This window comes from Schistocerca cancellata, chromosome 4 (assembly GCF_023864275.1).
Source record: "Schistocerca cancellata isolate TAMUIC-IGC-003103 chromosome 4, iqSchCanc2.1, whole genome shotgun sequence".
Classification (NCBI taxonomy): domain Eukaryota; kingdom Metazoa; phylum Arthropoda; class Insecta; order Orthoptera; family Acrididae; genus Schistocerca; species Schistocerca cancellata.
In genome coordinates, this window is record NC_064629.1 from 830,276,463 (window position 1) to 830,296,479 (window position 20,017).

Below are 20,017 nucleotides of genomic sequence, written 5' to 3' on the forward strand. Positions count from 1 at the left end.
AATCGTTACATTAGATAGGTGTTTAGGTCAATTGTTCGGTATTCTAATCAGCCCGAGGGACAAGAAACATGATAAACGCAGTTTAGCCTGACAGTCCAATGTTATTCTACTTTTTATGAAGCACATTTAGGATCATACATAACTCTTCCCGTGTACGAAGCGAAGATACGGGTAGACGTGCTAGAATTCACCTGTAATTTCTTGTAGTTCGTCAGAGGCGTTTTTGTCTTCTGCGTACCAGCATACACATGAGTAACTGTATCATCAACATTAAGTCGTAAATAAGACATTCTATCAGTCAGTCGCCTGTTGTCCGAAGGCATACTACTTAAAGTATTGGAACCAACTAGAGGAAACACAAAATCCTGTCCAGTCCCTGCAACTCCTTCGATAACATTTACAAGTGCAGGAGAATGTGTAAAGCAAAGGGAGGCCCATCCAGCATGTTTTATGGAACAAGATTGCTGTCCAGCCCCTGCAAGTTCCCTTGGTAATATTCATAATTGCAGGAGAATGTTTAAAGCAAACCGAAGCTCATATAGCAAGTTTTACGGAATAAGAGGCTAAATCGCTATTTTCGCTACATATTTATCTCTATAAAAGATATTAACAATTACTGTTCCGTCTTGAGTGCATTATCTTTGAAGTAACTCAGGGTCTATTGTCCATAAAGTAAAATGGTAGTTAAAAACCATTTGACGAAAAAATCTTTCTGGTTTGATCTACACACGAAGAGTTAAAATAGCTTAATCTACATTCCCACTGGTAGTAAACTCGTCCCACTTACATCATTAAGGTGATCTTAGCTACCTAGCGTTTGTGGAGTATTTATGTTGCCCGATTATGTTCAGTGCCTGCTTTGTAGTTCCAGAAGAAATGTGAGGTGATTTTAATCTATCTTAAGTACTAAACATAAATTATCTCATCAGTTAAGCATATCCTGTTGCTTGGTACTGCACAGAACACACTTACGACCGACCTGGAGAGGGAAATATGTAATCGAATGTTCCAGCTGGTCAAGAAATCGTCCCACGTGCAACGCAAAGATAACGTTAGTTGCTTAGTACTCCTGACATATTTCTAGTCGCTGATTACATTTAGTGCACGTTTTTGAGTTCAAGTAGAAGCTTCAGGAGAGTGGGATCAACTACACGAGCTAAGCGCACAGGCATTGCAATGAACTCATGGCAAACATATATCGAACAAAATTAAAGTGTGAAATGAAAAACATGTAGCTCGTGAAGTACAATAAGGCCAATCCAAGGCCAATGACGATAATAGACTATTATAATTTTAACAAAAACAACAGCCGTAAATTCCTAATTATTAAAAGTTATTTCAAAGCCGTCTTTGCCACCACTACATGAAATACTTATTACAAAGTCGGATCTGAAATACGTTTCAGTAATCAGAACCACTCTGCCAATAAAAATATAGTGAATTCTATGGTTTTCCATGTACATATTATTTTAGTATCTTTCGTTCAGGTGCCCTGTAACTAGCAATACATTTCATAACTGCACAAATGCCAAACAGAAACACTTTCACTACTAAACCCACACTCACTAATTAAAACTTTAAGTTCCAGCAGACATATCGATTAAATATTGTACAACGATTACAATAATTCAACTGTTACAGTTACAGATACTTACACTTATATTTTATACAATGACACAGGCAGGCATACATACACAACTATTCTACAATACGCACAAAAGCGCCTATAATAGTGTAAATAGTATTCCAACACGTATTTACTAAATTTACTAAATTCTTCATCAGATCTACAGAGCAACAGAAACTGATAACTGTTGAAGCTACTTCTTCCTACTTCCAATGACATTTATTATCACATTTAAAGCTTGATTGGCGAGCACAGACACAAGTGCTCGGAATAATAAATTCTGCAAAACTGTAAGCGTTAATGATATAACAACAACAAACAGTTCATTTTTCCTTATGAAATTATGTCGGCATTCACCAACTAAACATTTTCTCACAAGTCGCACTGCAACGCCCTGTTCTTTGGCGAAACAAATATCCACACGCACGCGCGCACACACACACATATGTATATATATCGCAGTTTTTGTCTTCTGCGTTCCAGCATACACGTTATTACCTGTATCATCAACATTAAGTCGTAAATAAGTCATTCCATCAGCCAACCATCTGTTGTACGAAGGCATACCAGTAAAAATGCTGGAACCAACTGGAAGAAACACAAGAAGCCCGTCCAGCTTCTACAATTTCTTCCACGATATTTACAAGAATGTGTGAAGCAAAGCAGGGTTTATACAGCATGTTTTATGAAATAAGTGGCTAAATCGCTACTTTAGTTACGTATTTGGCTCTATAAAAGCAAAGAAAATGAGCACTTGGACAATAACGCAAAACTCGTATGGAATTTTATGCTGTTGACCCACAAAAGACGTTTTCCTAGGAAAGTAAAATAACATCAGTCCACTATTTTTTATCTATAATTACATTCACTGTTCCGTATTGAATGTGTCATAGAATTCAAGGTCACACGAGTATATTTTGTTGTATCACTGCTTGTAGTTCATAATTGAGTCTTTCAACATTTTTCCAAAATATTAATCGTAAGTATTATTTATCCGCGTGAAAGTTCAATTTTCTGAGTATTGACTATCGTCCTAATGAGTAGTTTGATTGACGTTCCTATTTATATACTAACGATACTTACTTCAAATATAAGGAAACACTATCCCAGTTCGTGATGACTACCTGGTAACTACTTTGGGAAGGAGACAACTAATAGGGCGTCACCTTGACGACAGGTCACAAAGAAGTAGCTGACACTTCGTTTTAATCCTAGGATAAGTAAACAGAAGAACTATAGCTACAGAGAAAGCAGACATCTGCCACATTTAACTACTGCGTTAAAGAAAACTCTTCTGCGAAAGAATGTCAGCGCACATTATCGTAAAGGCAGTCTTTCTTCAAAGAGTCTTCAACAGATGAAGATAGGTAGTTAACAAAGTAGTTTACCCTTACATTTTCGGCGCTGTGAATCAGTCACAGAAAGTCAGTAGGACAATAATTGGGGATTGCTACACATTTACGTAGGGAACTACTTCGGTTTCTTGAAGCTGACGACAAATACATTTAGAAGAAACAACGGCTGCGGCTGTGGCCGCAGGGCCGATGCGTTTTGAAGCGTCGTTCTCCCCTGGTAACGTGAAACTAAAGAATAACGGTAGTGGGCTGGGGTTGACCCAGCTTAGGCGGAGTGGTACGGGTCGTCTCCGTCCTCGTCGTCGTCGTCGTCGTCGTCGTCGTCGTCGTCGTTGCCGTCGGCGTCGGCGTCGGCGTCGGCAGCGGCGGCGACGTCGGCGCCGTCGTGGTCTTCGGGCGCGCTAGTCGGCACGCGTTGGGGCTCGTCAGCGCCGTCGTTGCAGCAGACGCAGCGCATGCGCGCGTCGTCACCCACGCGCACCGAGCGGGTCATCACACACAGGGTAACAAGCGACATGAGGAAGAGGCTCCCCGGCACTGTCACGCCGATCACCAGCTCGCGCTGCGTCCTCTGCCGGTCGAAACGCGCCACCACGAAAAACGAGTTGTTCTGCAACGAAACAATACACCGGACCAGTTATTATACTGCTGGCCACTCACATTGCAACGCCGTGTATCAAAATGTACTACGTGGCTATACATGTAAATGATTAATATATCTCCATGACAACACAAAGTAGGTACAGTTAACGCCATTTATACTCTACTTAGGGTGACTCTTATGAACGTTTAAAAACCCCGAGGCAGTTTATTGGGACCCCTCCTCCCCCACCTACCCTCCCCCCCCCCCCACCTTCTCTCCCCCGAGTCCTTTTGGATTTCCCTCCCCTGCCTTTTCCCATTCCCTCTCGTGTCTGCCCTGCCCCTCTTCCGCTTATGAGTCCTCTCCCTCCTTTGGTTCCCCCCTTTCGTTTTTCCTCTCCTCCCTCCTTGTTTCCCCCCCCCCCCATCTGCCCTCGGCTATGGTGTGTTATCTCTGTGCCGACATTTTAGTACAGTTTACAGTGAGTGTTCAGTGTCGTGCGTCTTCTCCGAAGTGTTGCGAACGGACATCATACTGTCGCTGGGTGTGATTTTTATATTTCTTGCGAACAGAAACCAGACTGTCGCCATGTTTTTTAATTGTCTTTCTACTACGTTCCCTGTCTGCTTCCTGTGTATTTTATTAGCTTTGCCACCCCTTTGCTTTATGTTTTAACTTTCCACAATTTTCCGCCGTTACACAATGTCAGTCACCGTTTTATCGCCTGCTTTTATTGTTTCTTATCTTCTTTCTTACGTTTTAAAACGTCTGTAGGCTGCAGAGCAGCGTAATAAGCTGCTGCCAGGCCGCCCCCTTCGGGGGGAATCGAAATACGATAAAGGAAAAAAAAATATTGGGAGAATTTTAGGAAAGTGTGATTCATCTGTAAAGGATATCGTATGTAGGACGGTGGTGCGACCTATTCTGGAGTACTGCTCAAGTGTTTGGGATTCGTTCCAGACCTGAATGAAGGAAGACATCGTAGCAATTCAGAGGCGGGTTGCTAGATTTGGTACCAGTAGCTTCGAACACCACTTAAGCGTTCCGGAGATGCTTCGTTTTTCCATCGTTCTATTTGCGAGTGGAACAGGATAGAAAATGACACACACACACACACACACACACACACACACACACATATATATATATATATATATATATATATATATATATATATATATATATATATATATATATATAATTTCCTGTTCTACTCGCAAATAGAACGACTATCTATACGGTAGTTAATCTATAAACAGCTATAAACCGACAATTGGTTACTTCAGAAACCGGTTATTTTGAGCGGTTTTAACTATATATATATGTATTAACGACAATCTTCAGATTACTTATAGTATTATAAATGCATTCGCAGTGTACAAGACCAAGACCGTTGCATCTTCCGCAGCATTCTTATTTTAAATCTTCAGGTAAAGTATGCTTTGCACAGTCACGCTATCTATGACAGCAATTTCCAGAATTAGATTTTCACTCTGCAGCGGAGTGTACGCTGATATGAAACTTCCTGGAAGATTAAAATTGAGCTTCTGTAAAGTTTGGAAGGTAGGAGACGAGGTACTGGCAGGAGTAGAGCTGTGGGGAGGGGGCGTGAGTCGTGCTTGGGTAGCTCAGTTGGTAGAGCACTTGCCCCCAAAAGGGAAAGGTCCCAAGTTCGAGTCTCGGTCCGGAACACAGTTTTAATCTGCCAGGAAGTTTCTTACGACAGCTATTGAAACAAAACGTCTGCACACCGTCAAAAATGTTTTTATGGCAAATTTCTGCTTGAATTTACTGACTGTAACGAAAACAATTACATGGATGGATCAATGTATAAAAAATTCCGAAGCTGTACAAGCTTCTTGTTGCAGTTGCTGTGACAGATAGCGTGGCTGTGCCTAGCACATTTTACCTGAAGATTTACAATAAGAATGTTATGGACGATGCAACGGTCTTGTACACTGTGAGTGCATTTATAATACTACATGTGATCCGAAGATGGTAGTTAAGCTACCGAAATTGGTCATCACTTTGTTAAAAGAAAACAACGTAAAATGAGATTGAGACAACATATAGAAAATTTTTAAAGATTTAAAAAGGTTTATAGAATTTTTTTATAATTTTACATTTGATTATCAAGTTTCACGTCGGTGTGGCTCCGGGCCTAGGTGCGCGACTTCACCGCGTGGGGCTCAGGTTTTGAGTCTTGTTTCTGACAGGCATTATTTTCTCGCATTGCGTTAGACACTTATGTGTATACATTCAGGTAAGATTTATTACTTTATTTACCTGTATCGTGGTTTCCGCTCCTTAATTGCAATGTGCAGTACAACAAAAACCCACCGTTTTGTGTCAAAAGAGTATCGACTGACCCAGTTGCTGCACTTGCGGCGAGGGACGTTATCTGGTGACGTCACATGTTCAACATTTCTCTTTCACTTTTGGTGTATTTCGCAAAATTTGTGGCCCAATGAATCTTATATTAAATTCCTTGTATCAGCATCAGGTTTCTTTTAAACTTTAATAAGAATCACCCTGCATATAAGAATGGATTATACTACTGGTTAGTTCAGAATAACCGGTATTTTTCAGTATTTGTTCGGTCTCAGATGTAACAGGTTTTTTGATGTTTTACTAATCACTAGGTAAAAATACCGGCACATCTGTTTGCCATGACAGCATTGCATGGCCTTTACATATAATTTGCCCGCATCTCGTGGTCGTGCGGTAGCGTTCTCGCTTCCCACGCCCGGGTTCCCGGGTTCGATTCCCGGCGGGGTCAGGGATTTTCTCTGCCTCGTGATGGCTGGGTGTTGTGTGCTGTCCTTAGGTTAGTTAGGTTTCAGTAGTTCTAAGTTCTAGGGGACTCATGACCATAGATGTTAAGTCCCATAGTGCTCAGATCCATTTGAACCATTTTTTACATACAATTTTTTTTAACGAATAATGTTTCTTCATAAAATTTCCATTGCTTTGAGATATTGGGTTATTATAGAAAGAGGCGAAACGATCTGTGCTATTGTAATGACAACCCCGACAGCTAGGAAGTAGCAACAAACACGTGAGATAAGAATCGGTTCAGCTTTTCTGAGACAATAAAGAACCTGTAGCCACGCGGAGTGGCCTATTAGACAGTACATACATATGGGCAGTGTGCAAGACTTGCCCCGTCTGGTCAGTTGGTTAGTTTCTTGCTGTCGTCCTGGAACATCGGTAGTATTGCAGAGTGGCACCATCTCCACTTTGGAAGTGTTTTACGGAATGTGGCAGCAGTGAAGTACAATGCTCCATTTCCTTTACAATATTGAAAACGGGAGGAAGCACAACAAGCTTGCGCCATCATATAAGGAGAAAACATCCACAATGTTCCTTGGAAGGGAAGTCTAATTACGAGTAGATTGGGAAACCTATAATTTTACTCACGTGCTATAAACTTGGGGTAATAACTTAACATTCAGTTTTGCAGTTGTTTCAGGGTGGAAAATTGCTACCATCGAAAAGTGATGATACAGGAAAGTCGTCAGCTTGTGTCATTTCGCTCTCGCTGTTGCCTTGCCTGACTCCTTTATCTTCGCTATCTCTACAGAGACATTGAGGCAAATTTCTGCCACAACCTCAAGTTCATATCGATCGAGAGCTCTTACTTCTTCATCTTCATTAGAACTTCTCAGCCTTTGTTTTGAAGTCTACGTATATTACCGGAAATAACAGCTATAAAAACCGACGATTGGTTATTTCAGGAACCGGTTATTTTGAGCGGTTTAAACAATCAGACTAAACTGGAGACGAAAGAAAAACACAGGATAACTGTAAACTAGTTGTTTCAGCTACAACCACCATCCATACAGCAGGTTTCTTACACAGGAATACACTACTGGCCATTAAAATTGATACACCACGAAGATGACGTGCTACAGACGCGACATTTAACCGACAGGAAGAAGATGCTGTAATATGCAAATGATTAGCTTTTCAGAGCATTCACTCAAGGTTGGCGCCGTTGGCGACACCTGATGACATGAGGAAAGTTTCCAACCGATTTCTCATACACAAACAGCTGTTGACCGGTGTTGCCTGGCAAAACGTTGTCGTGGTGCCTCGTGTAAGGAGGAGGAATGCGTACCATCACCTTTCCGACTTTGATAAACGTCGGATTGTGGCCTATCGCGATTGCGGTTTATCGTATTGCGACATTGCTGCTCGCGTTAGTCGAGATTCAATGACTGTTAGCAGAATATGGAATCGGTGGGTTCAGGAGGGTAACACGGAACGCCGTGCTGAATCCCAACGGCCTCGTATCACTAGCAATCGAGATGACAGGCATCTTATCCTCATGGCTGTAACGGATCGTGCAGCCACGTCTCGATCCCTGAATCAACAGATGGGGACGTTTGCAAGACAACAACCATCTGCACGAACAGTTCGACGACGTTTTCAGCAGCATGGACTATCAGCTCGGAGACCATGGCTGCGGTTACCCTTGACGCTGCATCACAGACAGGAACGCCTGCGATGGTGTACTCAACGACGAACCTGGGTGCACAAATGGCAAAACGTCATTTTTTCGAATGAATCCAGGTTCTGTTTACAGCATCATGATGGTCGCATCCGTGCTTGGCGACACCGCGGTGAACGCACATTGGAAGCGTGTATTCGTCATCGCCATACTGTCGTATCACCCGGCGTGATGGTATGGGGTGCCATTGGTTACACGTCTCGGTCACCTATTGTTCGTATTGATGGCACTTTGAACAGTGGACTTTACATTTCAGATGTGTTACGACCCGTGGCTCTACCCTTCATTCGATCCCTGCGAAACTCTACACTTCAGCAGGATAATGCACGACCGCATGTTGCAGGTCCTGTTGTACGGGCCTTTCTGGATACAGAAAATGTTCGACTGCTGCCCTGGCCCGCACATTCTCCTGATCTCTCACCAATTGAAATCGTCTGGTCAATGGTGGCCGAGCAACTGGCTCGTCACAATACGCCAGTCACTACTCTTGATGAACTGTGGTATGGTGTTGAAGCTGCATGGGCAGCTGTGCCTGTACACGCTATCCAAGCTCTGTTTGACTCAATGCCCAGGCGTATCGAGGCCGTTATTACGGCCAGAGGTGGTTGTTCTTGGTACTGGTTTCTCAGGATCTATGCACCCAAACTGCGTGAAAATGTAATCACATGTCAGTTCTAGTAGAATATATTTGTCCAATGAATACCCGTTTATCATCTTTATTTCTTCTCGGTGTAGCAATTGTAATGGCCAGTAGTGTATTTTTCTGAGAATTTCGAACCTCTTGCGCCATTTTAATTGGTAGAACGCTTTTCATAGGTCTACAAATACTGCTTCCATTATCAAACGCAACGTCAGAACGGACTCTCTTGTGCCTTTGCCTTTCCTAAAGCCAAACTGATCGTCATTTAACAGATTCTCAATTTTCTTTAGCAAGAAGTAAGTGGTTAATAATATGTTCTCCTCTATTACCTACGAGGGGTATTCGGAAGGTAAGTTCCGATCGGTCACGAAATGGAAACCATTGTGAAAATCCGATGAAGCTTTGCACGTATGTGTTGGATAGTGTCTCTAGTATGCCCGTCGATCGCGTGACGTCGCTCTTTTTAATTCTGGGCGCACGGCGAGCACGTAAAGATGTCTAGGCAGTTGTGTTTCCACCAAGTATGAAGGCCTGGTGTGAGATTTCGCTCGACGTCATGCAACTCACAAGACATAAATGTCATACGGTTCCTTCTTGTTGACTATTCTGAGCCGCAGTCTGGAGGAGAAATGAAGACGTTTCTCCAGCGTTTTCGATGGACAGTGTTAGATCGCCCACAATACAGCCCGTAATTGGCTCCCGCTGAGTTTAATATCAACTCAGAAGAACTGCTGGCTATGAATACGAGGTTTTGTCGCACACAACGAGCTATAGAACAGCGTATAATATTGGCGGAAAGGACAGGCGGCTGCCTTCTTTGAAGAGGGAGTTGGAAATTTGGTACAACGCTACAACAAATGTCTAAGTTGGTGCGGTGGGAGGGAGGTGTAGCTAAATGTCGCAAATAAAAATTTTTGATTTTCACAGTGGTTTTCATTTCGTGACAGATCGGAACTTACTTACATTCCCAATAGCTCTCGTATGACTCGACTATGGGGAAGCTTCTCGATTAGACGTCTGCAGAAATTGTGATATCATTTTAGTTATTACTGATGTTCCTCCACAATTATATCAACTGCGTATTCGTTATTCCAGAGAAGAGAATATCTGCAGTCTAAATTTCAAAGAACAAAATATAGCATAAACTCTACAGTGGTTCCACCTCGGTAGCTGCACCCTCAGCGCGGCGGTTTGCTAAGTCAAGCGGCCTGGGTTCGATTCCCTGCCGGGTCGGAAATTTTCTCCGCTCGGTGACAAGGTGTTGTGTTGTCCTTACGTTCGTATCGTCATAATTGTCATTACACTACTGAGATGACTGAATGGCTGAATGGACTCGGCCAGAAAGCCAATAAATTAACAAAAGAAAGCCCACTAAGCAGCGGTAGGCAGCAACTTGGCTGCTACGCGTAAGTCTTAGAAAGAGAGAATTCTAAAGTGACAGAGTAATAAAAAATAAATGTATAAGGAGGTTTTGAAAACTGAAACAGTTTATTATCACGTGGTATACGAGGGATAAATGATGGGAGGTTGCAGGCAAGGTGTTCACTATGCTAGTTTTCTCCGATTATTGATCGCACCCTATTCAACAGCTGCACGAAGCCTCGGAAGTGCACTCCTTAAGATCTCGGCCTTCTGCTGCGCCATTGCAAGGCGCTTAACGATACCGACAGCTGAGGGTCTTCTAGATGCGACCTGCGCTGTGCGTGCCGGGTACGACCTGTGCACTCGCTGGACGTAGATAGCTGATGCCCCACAGCTCACCAGTTTCAAATGTGATGATATTTTTATACTAACCAAAACATTACAACTTATCTGAGAGCACTACGACCTTTGCAAAATCTTAAGTGTTTGACAAAAACATAAGCTCCATGGGATTGGGGGCGGTGTACCTTTAGCAATGCATAAGAACTGTATGTCAACCGAGGAACACATTGGGCATATTTGCGGACTGGTGTAGGCAAGAATAACAGCCACGAATGGGAAAGAAGATGAAGCTGTACCCCTCCGCTGGCTATCAGACTGAACTGCAGAAGTGACGTACAACTTGCTAGAAATTCTGCAAAGCGGAGTGGGATTAGACTAGAATTAACAGTGCCAACCCAATAACGTGCAAGCAAGCAGCGTTTCCTGATGTGAGCAAAACAAAAACAGGCAAGAAATTCCGTAAGTAAAAATCAACATCTTGCAACGAACTATTTTTCGGTCTAGAAAGCAATCAAATTTTAAATATCTTTCATTGCAGACCACTGATTGTTTGGTTACAAAACACACACATTCCTGTATTTAAAAAGGAAGGAATATACGCTGGAGCGTCAAAGAAACCGGTATAGGCATGCGTATTCAAACACAGAGATATTTAAACAGGCAGAATGCGGCGCTGCGGTCGGCAACGCATATAGAAGACAAGTGTCTGGCGCAGTTGTTAGGACGGTTACTGCTGCTACAGTGGCAGGTTATCAAGATTTAAGTTTGAACATGGTGTTATAGTCGGCGCACGAGCGATGGGACACAGCATCTCCGAGGTAGCGATGAAGTGGGGATTTTCCCGAACGACCATTTCACGAGTGTACCATGAATATCAGGAGTCCGGAAAACCATGAAATCTCCGACGTCGCTGCGGTCGGAAACGGATCCTGCAACAACGGGACCTATGACGAAGAGGATGGTTCAAGTGGCAGAAGACTAACACTTCCGCAAATTGCTGCAAATTTTAGTGCTGCGTTATCAAGTGTCAGAGTACGAACCATTAAATGAAACATCATCGATATGGGCTTTCGGAGCCGAAGGCACACTCTTGTACCCTTGATGACTGCACGACACAAAGCTTTACGCCTCGTCTGGGTCTCTCAACACCAACATTGGTCTGCTGATGATTGGAAACATGTTGCCTGGTTTCAAATTCCATCGATATGTACTGATATGGAGACAACCTCATGAATCCATGGACCTTGCATGTCAGGAGGGAACTGTTCAAGCTGTTGGAGGCTCTGTAATGGTGAGGGGGGTTTGCAGATGGAGTGATATGGGACCCCTGATACGTCTAGATACGACTCTGACAGATGACACGTAAGTAAGCATCCTGTCTGATCTCCTGCGCCCATCCATGGCCATTGCGCATTACGTCGGACTTGGCAATTCCAGCAGAACAATGCGACATCCCACACGTCCATAATTGCTACAGAGTGGCTCCAGGAACATTCTTCTGAATTTAAACACTTCCGCTGTCCACCAGACTCCCGGGACATGGACATTAGCGAGCACATCTGGGATGCCTTGCCCGTGCCGTTCAGAAGAGTTCTCCACCCGCTCGTACTCTTACGGATTTATGGACAGCCCTGCAGGATTCATGGTTTCAATTCCCTCCAACACTACTTCAAACATTAGTAGAACCCATGCCACCTCGTGTTGAGGCACTTCTGCCTGCTCGCAAGGGTCCTACACAACACTAGGCAGGTGTACCTGTTTCTGTGGCTCTTCAGTGTATGTACCCTCAATAATCATTAATTGTAATCCAACTACGGACAGTATAACCTACACAAATGAAAAATTAATAGAGAACCACCCTTCCCTAATATGTATATTTCCAAGCTAAGCTATGGTAGTTAGAGGAGATTGTAATAGTCCAACAATTCTGTTTGACGAGAGAAATTCCTGTATACAGTTACGAAGACTTGGTATAAAAATTACCTCCGCCAGATGTTTCTGAAACCTAATCATGATGGAAATAGACTACTCTTATTGGTAACAAACAGACTCAAACTCTTTTAAGATGTTCACTTAGAAAATGGGATTAGTGTTCACTACTGTGATGTAAATGCAGAGGCACCGAAGTATAAAGGATGAGAAAAGAAAGCAGATGCATGAATATGTTTGGTAGAACGGTTCAAGAAGATCGTACCTCACTTTTCGTACAGCTGACTCAGATAGTAAACCTATAGAGAAGCTGTGAAACTAGTTCAGACGAACAGTCTATCAAGATCGATAAAAATGTGTCTGATACGATGATTACATCGTATTAAACCACTATCAAGGAGCTTATTAAGAAACAACGATTTCTGCACGAAATGTAAAGTGCCAAGCATGTATCCGCTGGTAGAAATATCTTAATCGACGTTCGTTTCGGTTTGCAGACGGACAATACGTGAAGACAGAATAAAATACTCAAAAATGTTGTGCACATCCTACATGTCTGTGAACCAGTGAAGGCTCAGATCCAAGGAGTGCAGGGAATCAAGTAACATGCCTTGTGAAACCGAAGAAAAATTATGTACACTCCTGGAAATTGAAATAAGAACACCGTGAATTCATTGTCCCAGGAAGGGAAAACTTTATTGACAGATTCCTGGGGTCAGATACATCACATGATCACACTGACAGAACCACAGGCACATTGACACAGGCAACAGAGCTTGCACAATGTCGGCACTAGTACAGTGTATATCCACCTTTCGCAGCAATGCAGGCTGCTATTCTCCCATGGAGACGATCGTAGAGATGCTGGATGTAGTCCTGTGGAACGGCTTGCCATGCCATTTCCACCTGGCGCCTCAGTTGGACCAGCGTTCGTGCTGGACGTGCAGACCGCGTGAGACGACGCTTCATCCAGTCCCAAACATGCTCAATGGGGGACAGATCCGGAGATCTTGCTGGCCAGGGTAGTTGACTTACACCTTCTAGAGCACGTTGGGTGGCACGGGATACATGCGGACGTGCATTGTCCTGTTAGAACAGCAAGTTCCCTTGCCGGTCTAGGAATGGTAGAACGATGGGTTCGATGACGGTTTGGATGTACCGTGCACTATTCAGTGTCCCCTCGACGATCACCAGTGGTGTACGGCCAGTGTAGGAGATCGCTCCCCACACCATGATGCCGGGTGTTGGCCCTGTGTGCCTCGGTCGTATGCAGTCCTGATTGTGGCGCTCACCTGCACGGCGCCAAACACGCATACGACCATCATTGGCACCAAGGCAGAAGCGACTCTCATCACTGAAGACGACACGTCTCCATTCGTCCCTCCATTCACGCCTGTCGCGACACCACTGGAGGCGGGCTGCACGATGTTGGGGCGTGAGCGGAAGACGGCCTAACGGTGTGCGGGACCGTAGCCCAGCTTCATGGAGACGGTTGCGAATGGTCCTCGCCGATACTCCAGGAGCAACAGTGTCCCTAATTTGCTGGGAAGTGGCGGTGCGGTCCCCTACGGCACTGCGTAGGATCCTACGGTCTTGGCGTGCATCCGTGCGTCGCTGCGGTCCGGTCCCAGGTCGACGGGCACGTGCACCTTCCGCCGACCACTGGCGACAACATCGATGTACTGTGGAGACCTCACGCCCCACGTGTTGAGCAATTCGGCGGTACGTCCACCCGGCCTCCCGCATGCCCACTATACGCCCTCGCTCAAAGTCCGTCAACTGCACATACGGTTCACGTCCACGCTGTCGCGGCATGCTATCAGTGTTAAAGACTGCGATGGAGCTCCGTATGCCACGGCAAACTGGCTGACACTGACGGCGGCGGTGCACAAATGCTGCGCAGCTAGCGCCATTCGACGGCCAACACTGCGGTTCCTGGTGTGTCCGCTGTGCCGTGCGTGTGATCATTGCTTGTGCAGCCCTCTCGCAGTGTCCGGAGCAAGTATGGTGGGTCTGACACACCGGTGTCAATGTGTTCGTTTTTCCATTTCCAGGAGTGTATATTCGGAAGGGCATACTTTAGCTCATTTGTGAAATCGGAATATATTGCTGGATAATATTACAATATCGTGATGCTCAGGCTCGTATATCGTAAGATGCTTCTATCCACCTTGGCATGCCGTTCAAAAGGTGGCAGTAAAGCTGATCATCAAGCCTGCTCCACTGTTGGACGGTGGCGAACCTGCGGAAGGTTGTTGGGCAGATTCTTTCTTGGGTAATGGTTTTATGAATCATTGCTCCCAGGCTCTTGGAAAGATGCTGGAGATAAAAGAATACCTGAAAATCTTTGGCAAGTAGTGGATGGCGAGAAAATTGATTATTTGCGCTGCTATGCTGCCGTTTGCTGCCGCCGACGAACGAATATGCGTAACTGACTTCCTGACTGTGCTAGGGCTTACCTGTTGCAGAGAAATCTTTTCGTTTGTGTCAATCACTGCTACTTTAGCAGAAAGATATGTGTGTGAATTTTGATGTAGAAGAACCATTATTTTGAAAATTTATGTTCATATCTCTGGCTACAATTGTGTGTTCATACAAAGATACACGACTTGAGAGAGCAGATTCAAAACTAGAGTGACGTCCAACTGTAGATGTATTGAATATTACACAGACGAGACACTTTCTATTGGGACGTTTAGTTTCTCTGAAAATGTGCTTTGACTTGTCCTCGTTTTAAAATGTGATCACGACTTTGGAGAACCTATTTGGATGTATATATTTTGCCACATCGTCTCCACATTTGTAACATGTGTCGCGTCTCAGAAAAATGTAAAAATATAGACTTCACTGTGAGCGAACATGAAGTAGAAGCAGTAATAGGAGATTTGGGGGTCAGGTACGCAAAGAGTCTTGTGTGCACTGACAAAGTATTCGCTGAAGAGGAGATTTCTGCAGTTAATATTATTACAGTTACAATGAGTATCACTGAAAGATCTGATCAGGGTAATAGTAGTAGGTTAAAAATTGGTGACAGCCAGGATAAAATTAATGCTTTCGTCGTTGATAATGATACACAGAAATTTGTTGTTGACGATCTGCATACTGAATGGCTCAGAAAAAATTTAACCAATTTCTGACTATGCGATTACGTTGGGCAGGCCAGATAAGAAAAAAATGATGATACCACAGAAGTGGGCAACTGAGAAGTTTACTGCAGCCAGGAATTTATGTCGTATGAGGGAAAATAAGTATGTGTTTCATGCTGCTCTCGACGAGTTATTTAGTGAACCTCCTAGTGACATACGTGTTAAAACAATGTACGTTGATAGCTTTAAGGAAATATAAGGTCAATAGAAACACAGTTAGAGTCAGTAGAGAAATTTCAGCCTATAATTAGAGTGTGTATTAATGATGTCCCTGTAGATTGCCCGGTTGACACAAGGAGTAATGTGTCTTGCATTTCCGAATCTTTCTTTAACCATGTTAATAATAAGGATATTGTAGTGTATCCTGTTACTAGTGTAGAGATTAAAATGGCTACTGGAAGTTACAGTAAACTAGTTACGATTGAGGCAATTTTTGACTGTTGCGTATAATTGTAATTAATTGTAATTCTGTAATTCGGGGCCGAGCGTTGTGGCCGAGCGGTTCTAGGCGCTTCAGTCTGGAACCGCGCGACCGCTACGATCGCAGGTTCTAATCCTGCCTCGGGCATGGATGTGTGTGATGTCCTTAAGTTAGTTAGGTTTAAGTAGTTCTAAGTTCTAGGGGACTGATGACCTCAGATGTTAAGTCCCATAGTGCTCAGAGCCATTTGAACCATTTTTTGATTTATTTCGGTACTTAGAGATGGTACTGGAATTCTGTATATCTATTTAGTTGTGCTAGAGTAGGATGTCACGTATCATTGTTTTTGTTATATTTATTTTAGTTTCTTAATCGTTGGTGTGTCTATTTATATTTGTTTACATTGTGAAGGGCTTGTTTAAATTTCCGTTTTCTGGCGTGTGCGATGTTGCGGCTGGTGTTCTTTCATACTGAAGAAACAGACCACAGCTGAGAAGCAAGAAACTGCAATCGTGTGTGTCTTGTTCCCGGCGCAGTAGCTGCGAATGTGTTTGCTGCTCTCACCTGATAATGTTTCTATCGTGTGAGTTTTTCTGCCATGGAAGTACCATAAAAGACAATAGTGCATCATACTGAAATAAAGGGGCACTTATTACTGGAGAATTTAATTTTTAAGTAATTTTTTTCATTTTTACTTTTAATCAGCTCATTTTGAGCACAGACAATGATTCCTTTAATTTCATTCATTGTCCCAATATTTAAATGTTTTATTTTGCCTACAAATTGTTACTCTGTCACACACAAACAGGTACATGTTGCGTTCAGTTTCTGCAGTGTTACACGTACAAATAACATTTACTTTAAGATGTCAGATACATGACACATGTATTGATTATGCCAAAGAACAGAATTATACAATTCTACGTTAATGTATTTTTTTTCTGAATACTGTCTGGATCTCTTTTAATGTAAGGGGTTAATTTTGGTGCTACTTCCGTTATCTTGTTCACTACGTGAAAGATAATGAAAGTGGAGGTGACGTGACGTGACGTACTATAACCTGAAGTGACTGATTCCGCTCTGGTGCGGATTCCAGGCTGGAGTAGTTGTGATGGCTAACAAGAGGGCGTGGTACCCGCGGAGAGCCGTCGAGGCGGCCACGTGGAACTATCTGATCTGTGCTCCGCCTGGAAGTGATGTTCTGTCTGCCCCGCTACTGTCACAAGGGGACATGTAGCGCCAACTGTTGTAATTACAGTAATGCACGATAAACCGTTTTCAAGAGGAGAAAAGAAAAAAAAACAACGGATATACCGATATAGACGATGTGCGAGACGAGTTACAGCACTGGGAATGCTCCTCTAACAGAAATTTAGTCAATAATTAACAACTACTGAAGTTTTTAATTGCAGAAAAGAAGTGAGTTAGTAACGCTCGTCAATACACTTTGACTGAGGTAGTTAGGCGCTCTGTTACTTAAATAATTAAACGCTGAGAAACATTTTAATTGAATTTTTGATTAAAATGCCCAAAACGGTTACATGACGGTCGCGAATTCCCTTTGATCTGTCACGAAAAGTACAGCATACTTGCTTGGCATTTTGGGGCCGAACAGGAGCTACACTGAAGGGCCAAAGAAATTGGTATAGGCACGCGTATTCAAATAGAGAGATATATCAACTGGCAGAATACGGCGCTGAGGTTGGCAGCACCTATATAAGAAAAAAAGTGTCTAGCGCAGTTGTTATATCAGTTACAGCTGCTACAGAGGCAGGTTATCATGATTTAAGTGAGTTTGAACGTGGTGTTATAGTCGGCGCACGGGCGATGGGATATAGCATCTCCGAGGTAGCGATGAAGTGGGGATTTTCCTGTACGACCATTTCACGAGTGTACAGAGCATATCAGGAATCCTGTAAAATCGATACGGCCGGAAAAAGATTCTGAATGAAGGGGACCACCGACGACTGAAGATTGTCTTTCAACGTCACAGAGGTGCAACCCTTCTGCAGATTGCTGCAGATTTCAATTCTGGGCCATCAACAAGTGTCAGCGCGCGAACCATTCAACGAAACATCATCGATATGGGCTTTATGACTGCACGACACAAAGCTTTACGCTTCGTCTGGGTCCTTCAACAACGACGTTGGACTGCTGATGACCGGAAACATGTCGCCTGGTCGGACGACTCTCGTTCAAAATTGTATAGAGCGGAAGGACGTGCACGAATATGGAGACAACATCATGAATCCATGGGCTCAGCATGTCAGCAGGGGTTGCTCAAGCTGGTGGATGCTCTGTATTGGTGTGGGATGTGTGCAGTTGGAGTGATATTAGACTCCTGATACGTCTAGATACGACTCTGACAGGTGACACGTACGTAAGCATCCTGTCTGGTCATCTGCATCTATTCATGTCCATTGTGCATTCCGACGGACTTGGGCAATTCCAGCATAACAATACGACACCCCACACGTTCCGACTTCTTACAGTGTGGCCCCAGGAACAATTTTCTGGGTTTAAACATTTCCGCTGGCCACAAAACTCCCCAGACATGAACATTATTGAGCATATCTGGAATGCCTTGCCCGTACGGTTCAAAAGAGATCTCTACCCCCTCGTACTCTTACGGATTCATGGACAGGCCTGCAGGATTCATGGTTTCAATTCCCTCCAGCACTACTTCAGACATTATTCGAGTCCGTGCCCCGTAGTTTTACGTCATTTCTGCGTGCTCGCGGGGGCTCTACACGATGTTAGGCAGCTGTACCAGTTTCTTTGGCTCTTCAGTGTATCTCGTCAGCACATTCAGGCGCAAGCCTACGCTTACGCTTTTCGTGGAAGAACGGCTCTTCTTTGGAGTTGTAAAACTGTCTAGTGAAGCACTCTGTTCCTGTTCCTCGCAGTTTTCGTCAACAGATATTTCCTCCATCTTTTTGGAAGCATCTGGAGTCAGCTCTGTTGGGGATTTTGTTACACGTTCGGTCGACTGCAGTGCATCAGGAACTTCCCCTACAGGATCTGGGATGTCCAGTGGAATATCTTTTTCAGTGACAGTGTCTTTATACGTTGATTTCAAGATTGATGAGGTCGGCTTCCGGCCACTGGCAGCAGCAACGTAAGTCAAAGGCACTGTTGACATAGCGGCGAGTCGTAAGGGCTCGCTTGCTGGTAGCTGGTCCACGCGGTGCTTATACACTGGGCACGCACGTAACCTGGTCAGCCACATGCATCGCAATCTACGAGGTAGCCTGTAACATGAGACTATAGTGTGGTACCGGCAAATGCTTATGTACGAAGGGATATGCTTCTGGAAGTCACTTTTCAGTTTCCGTGTTCTGTTCAATATCGGAAATTTAGGAGCATATGACCACCTCTCAGTAGAGTTATAGAGAACTTTTTCATAAATCCACGCCACCGCATTTATTTGCTAGGCCCAAAGGGTAGTTTGAATACTCTTACTGTCCTAATACCAAGCCCATCATGGGTAACATCTACGAGGGCTATTCGGAAAGTAAGGAATGATCGGTCACGAAATGGAAACCACATTGAAAATCTGACGAAGCTTTGCGCAGATGTATTGGGCAGTGTTTCTAGTATACCTGTAGATAACGTTACATCGCTCTTCTTAGTTCAGAGCGCACAGTGATCGCGTAAATGTTGTTGTTGTTGTGGTCTTCAGTCCCGAGACTGGTTTGATGCAGCTCTCCATGCTACTCTACCCTGTGCAAGCTTCTTCATCTCCCAGTACCTACTGCAACCTACATCCTGCTGAATCTGCGTAGTGTATTCATCTCTTGGTCTCCCTCTACGATTTTTACCCTCCATGCTGCCCTCCAATACTAAGTTGGTGATCCCTTGATGCCTCAGAACATGTCCTACCAACCGATCCCTTCTTCTGGTCAAGTTGTCCCACAAACTTCTCTTCTCCCCAATCCTATTCAATACTTCCTCATTAGTTATGTGATCTACCCATCTAATCTTCAGCATTCTTCTGTAGCACCACATTTCGAAAGCTTCTATTCTCTTCTTGTCCAAACTATTTCCCGTCCATGTTTCACTTCCATACATGGCTACACTCCATACAAATACTTTCAGA

General features: G+C 43.9%; 1 protein-coding gene across 1 annotated transcript in view; it reads right to left on the reverse strand.

Annotated features, from left to right (window-relative positions):
* Nucleotides 1-1,097: 1,097 nt before the first annotated feature.
* LOC126184458 (uncharacterized) overlaps nucleotides 1,098-20,017 on the reverse strand; it is a 195,342-nt gene continuing 176,422 nt past the window's right edge. Inside the window, exons 5-6 of the mRNA XM_049926848.1 lie at nucleotides 3,319-3,592; nucleotides 1,098-1,156 (exon numbers count right to left, since the gene is read on the reverse strand). Coding sequence (XP_049782805.1) covers nucleotides 1,098-1,156; nucleotides 3,319-3,592 — 333 coding nt within the window. The remainder of the gene's footprint in view (nucleotides 1,157-3,318; nucleotides 3,593-20,017) is intronic.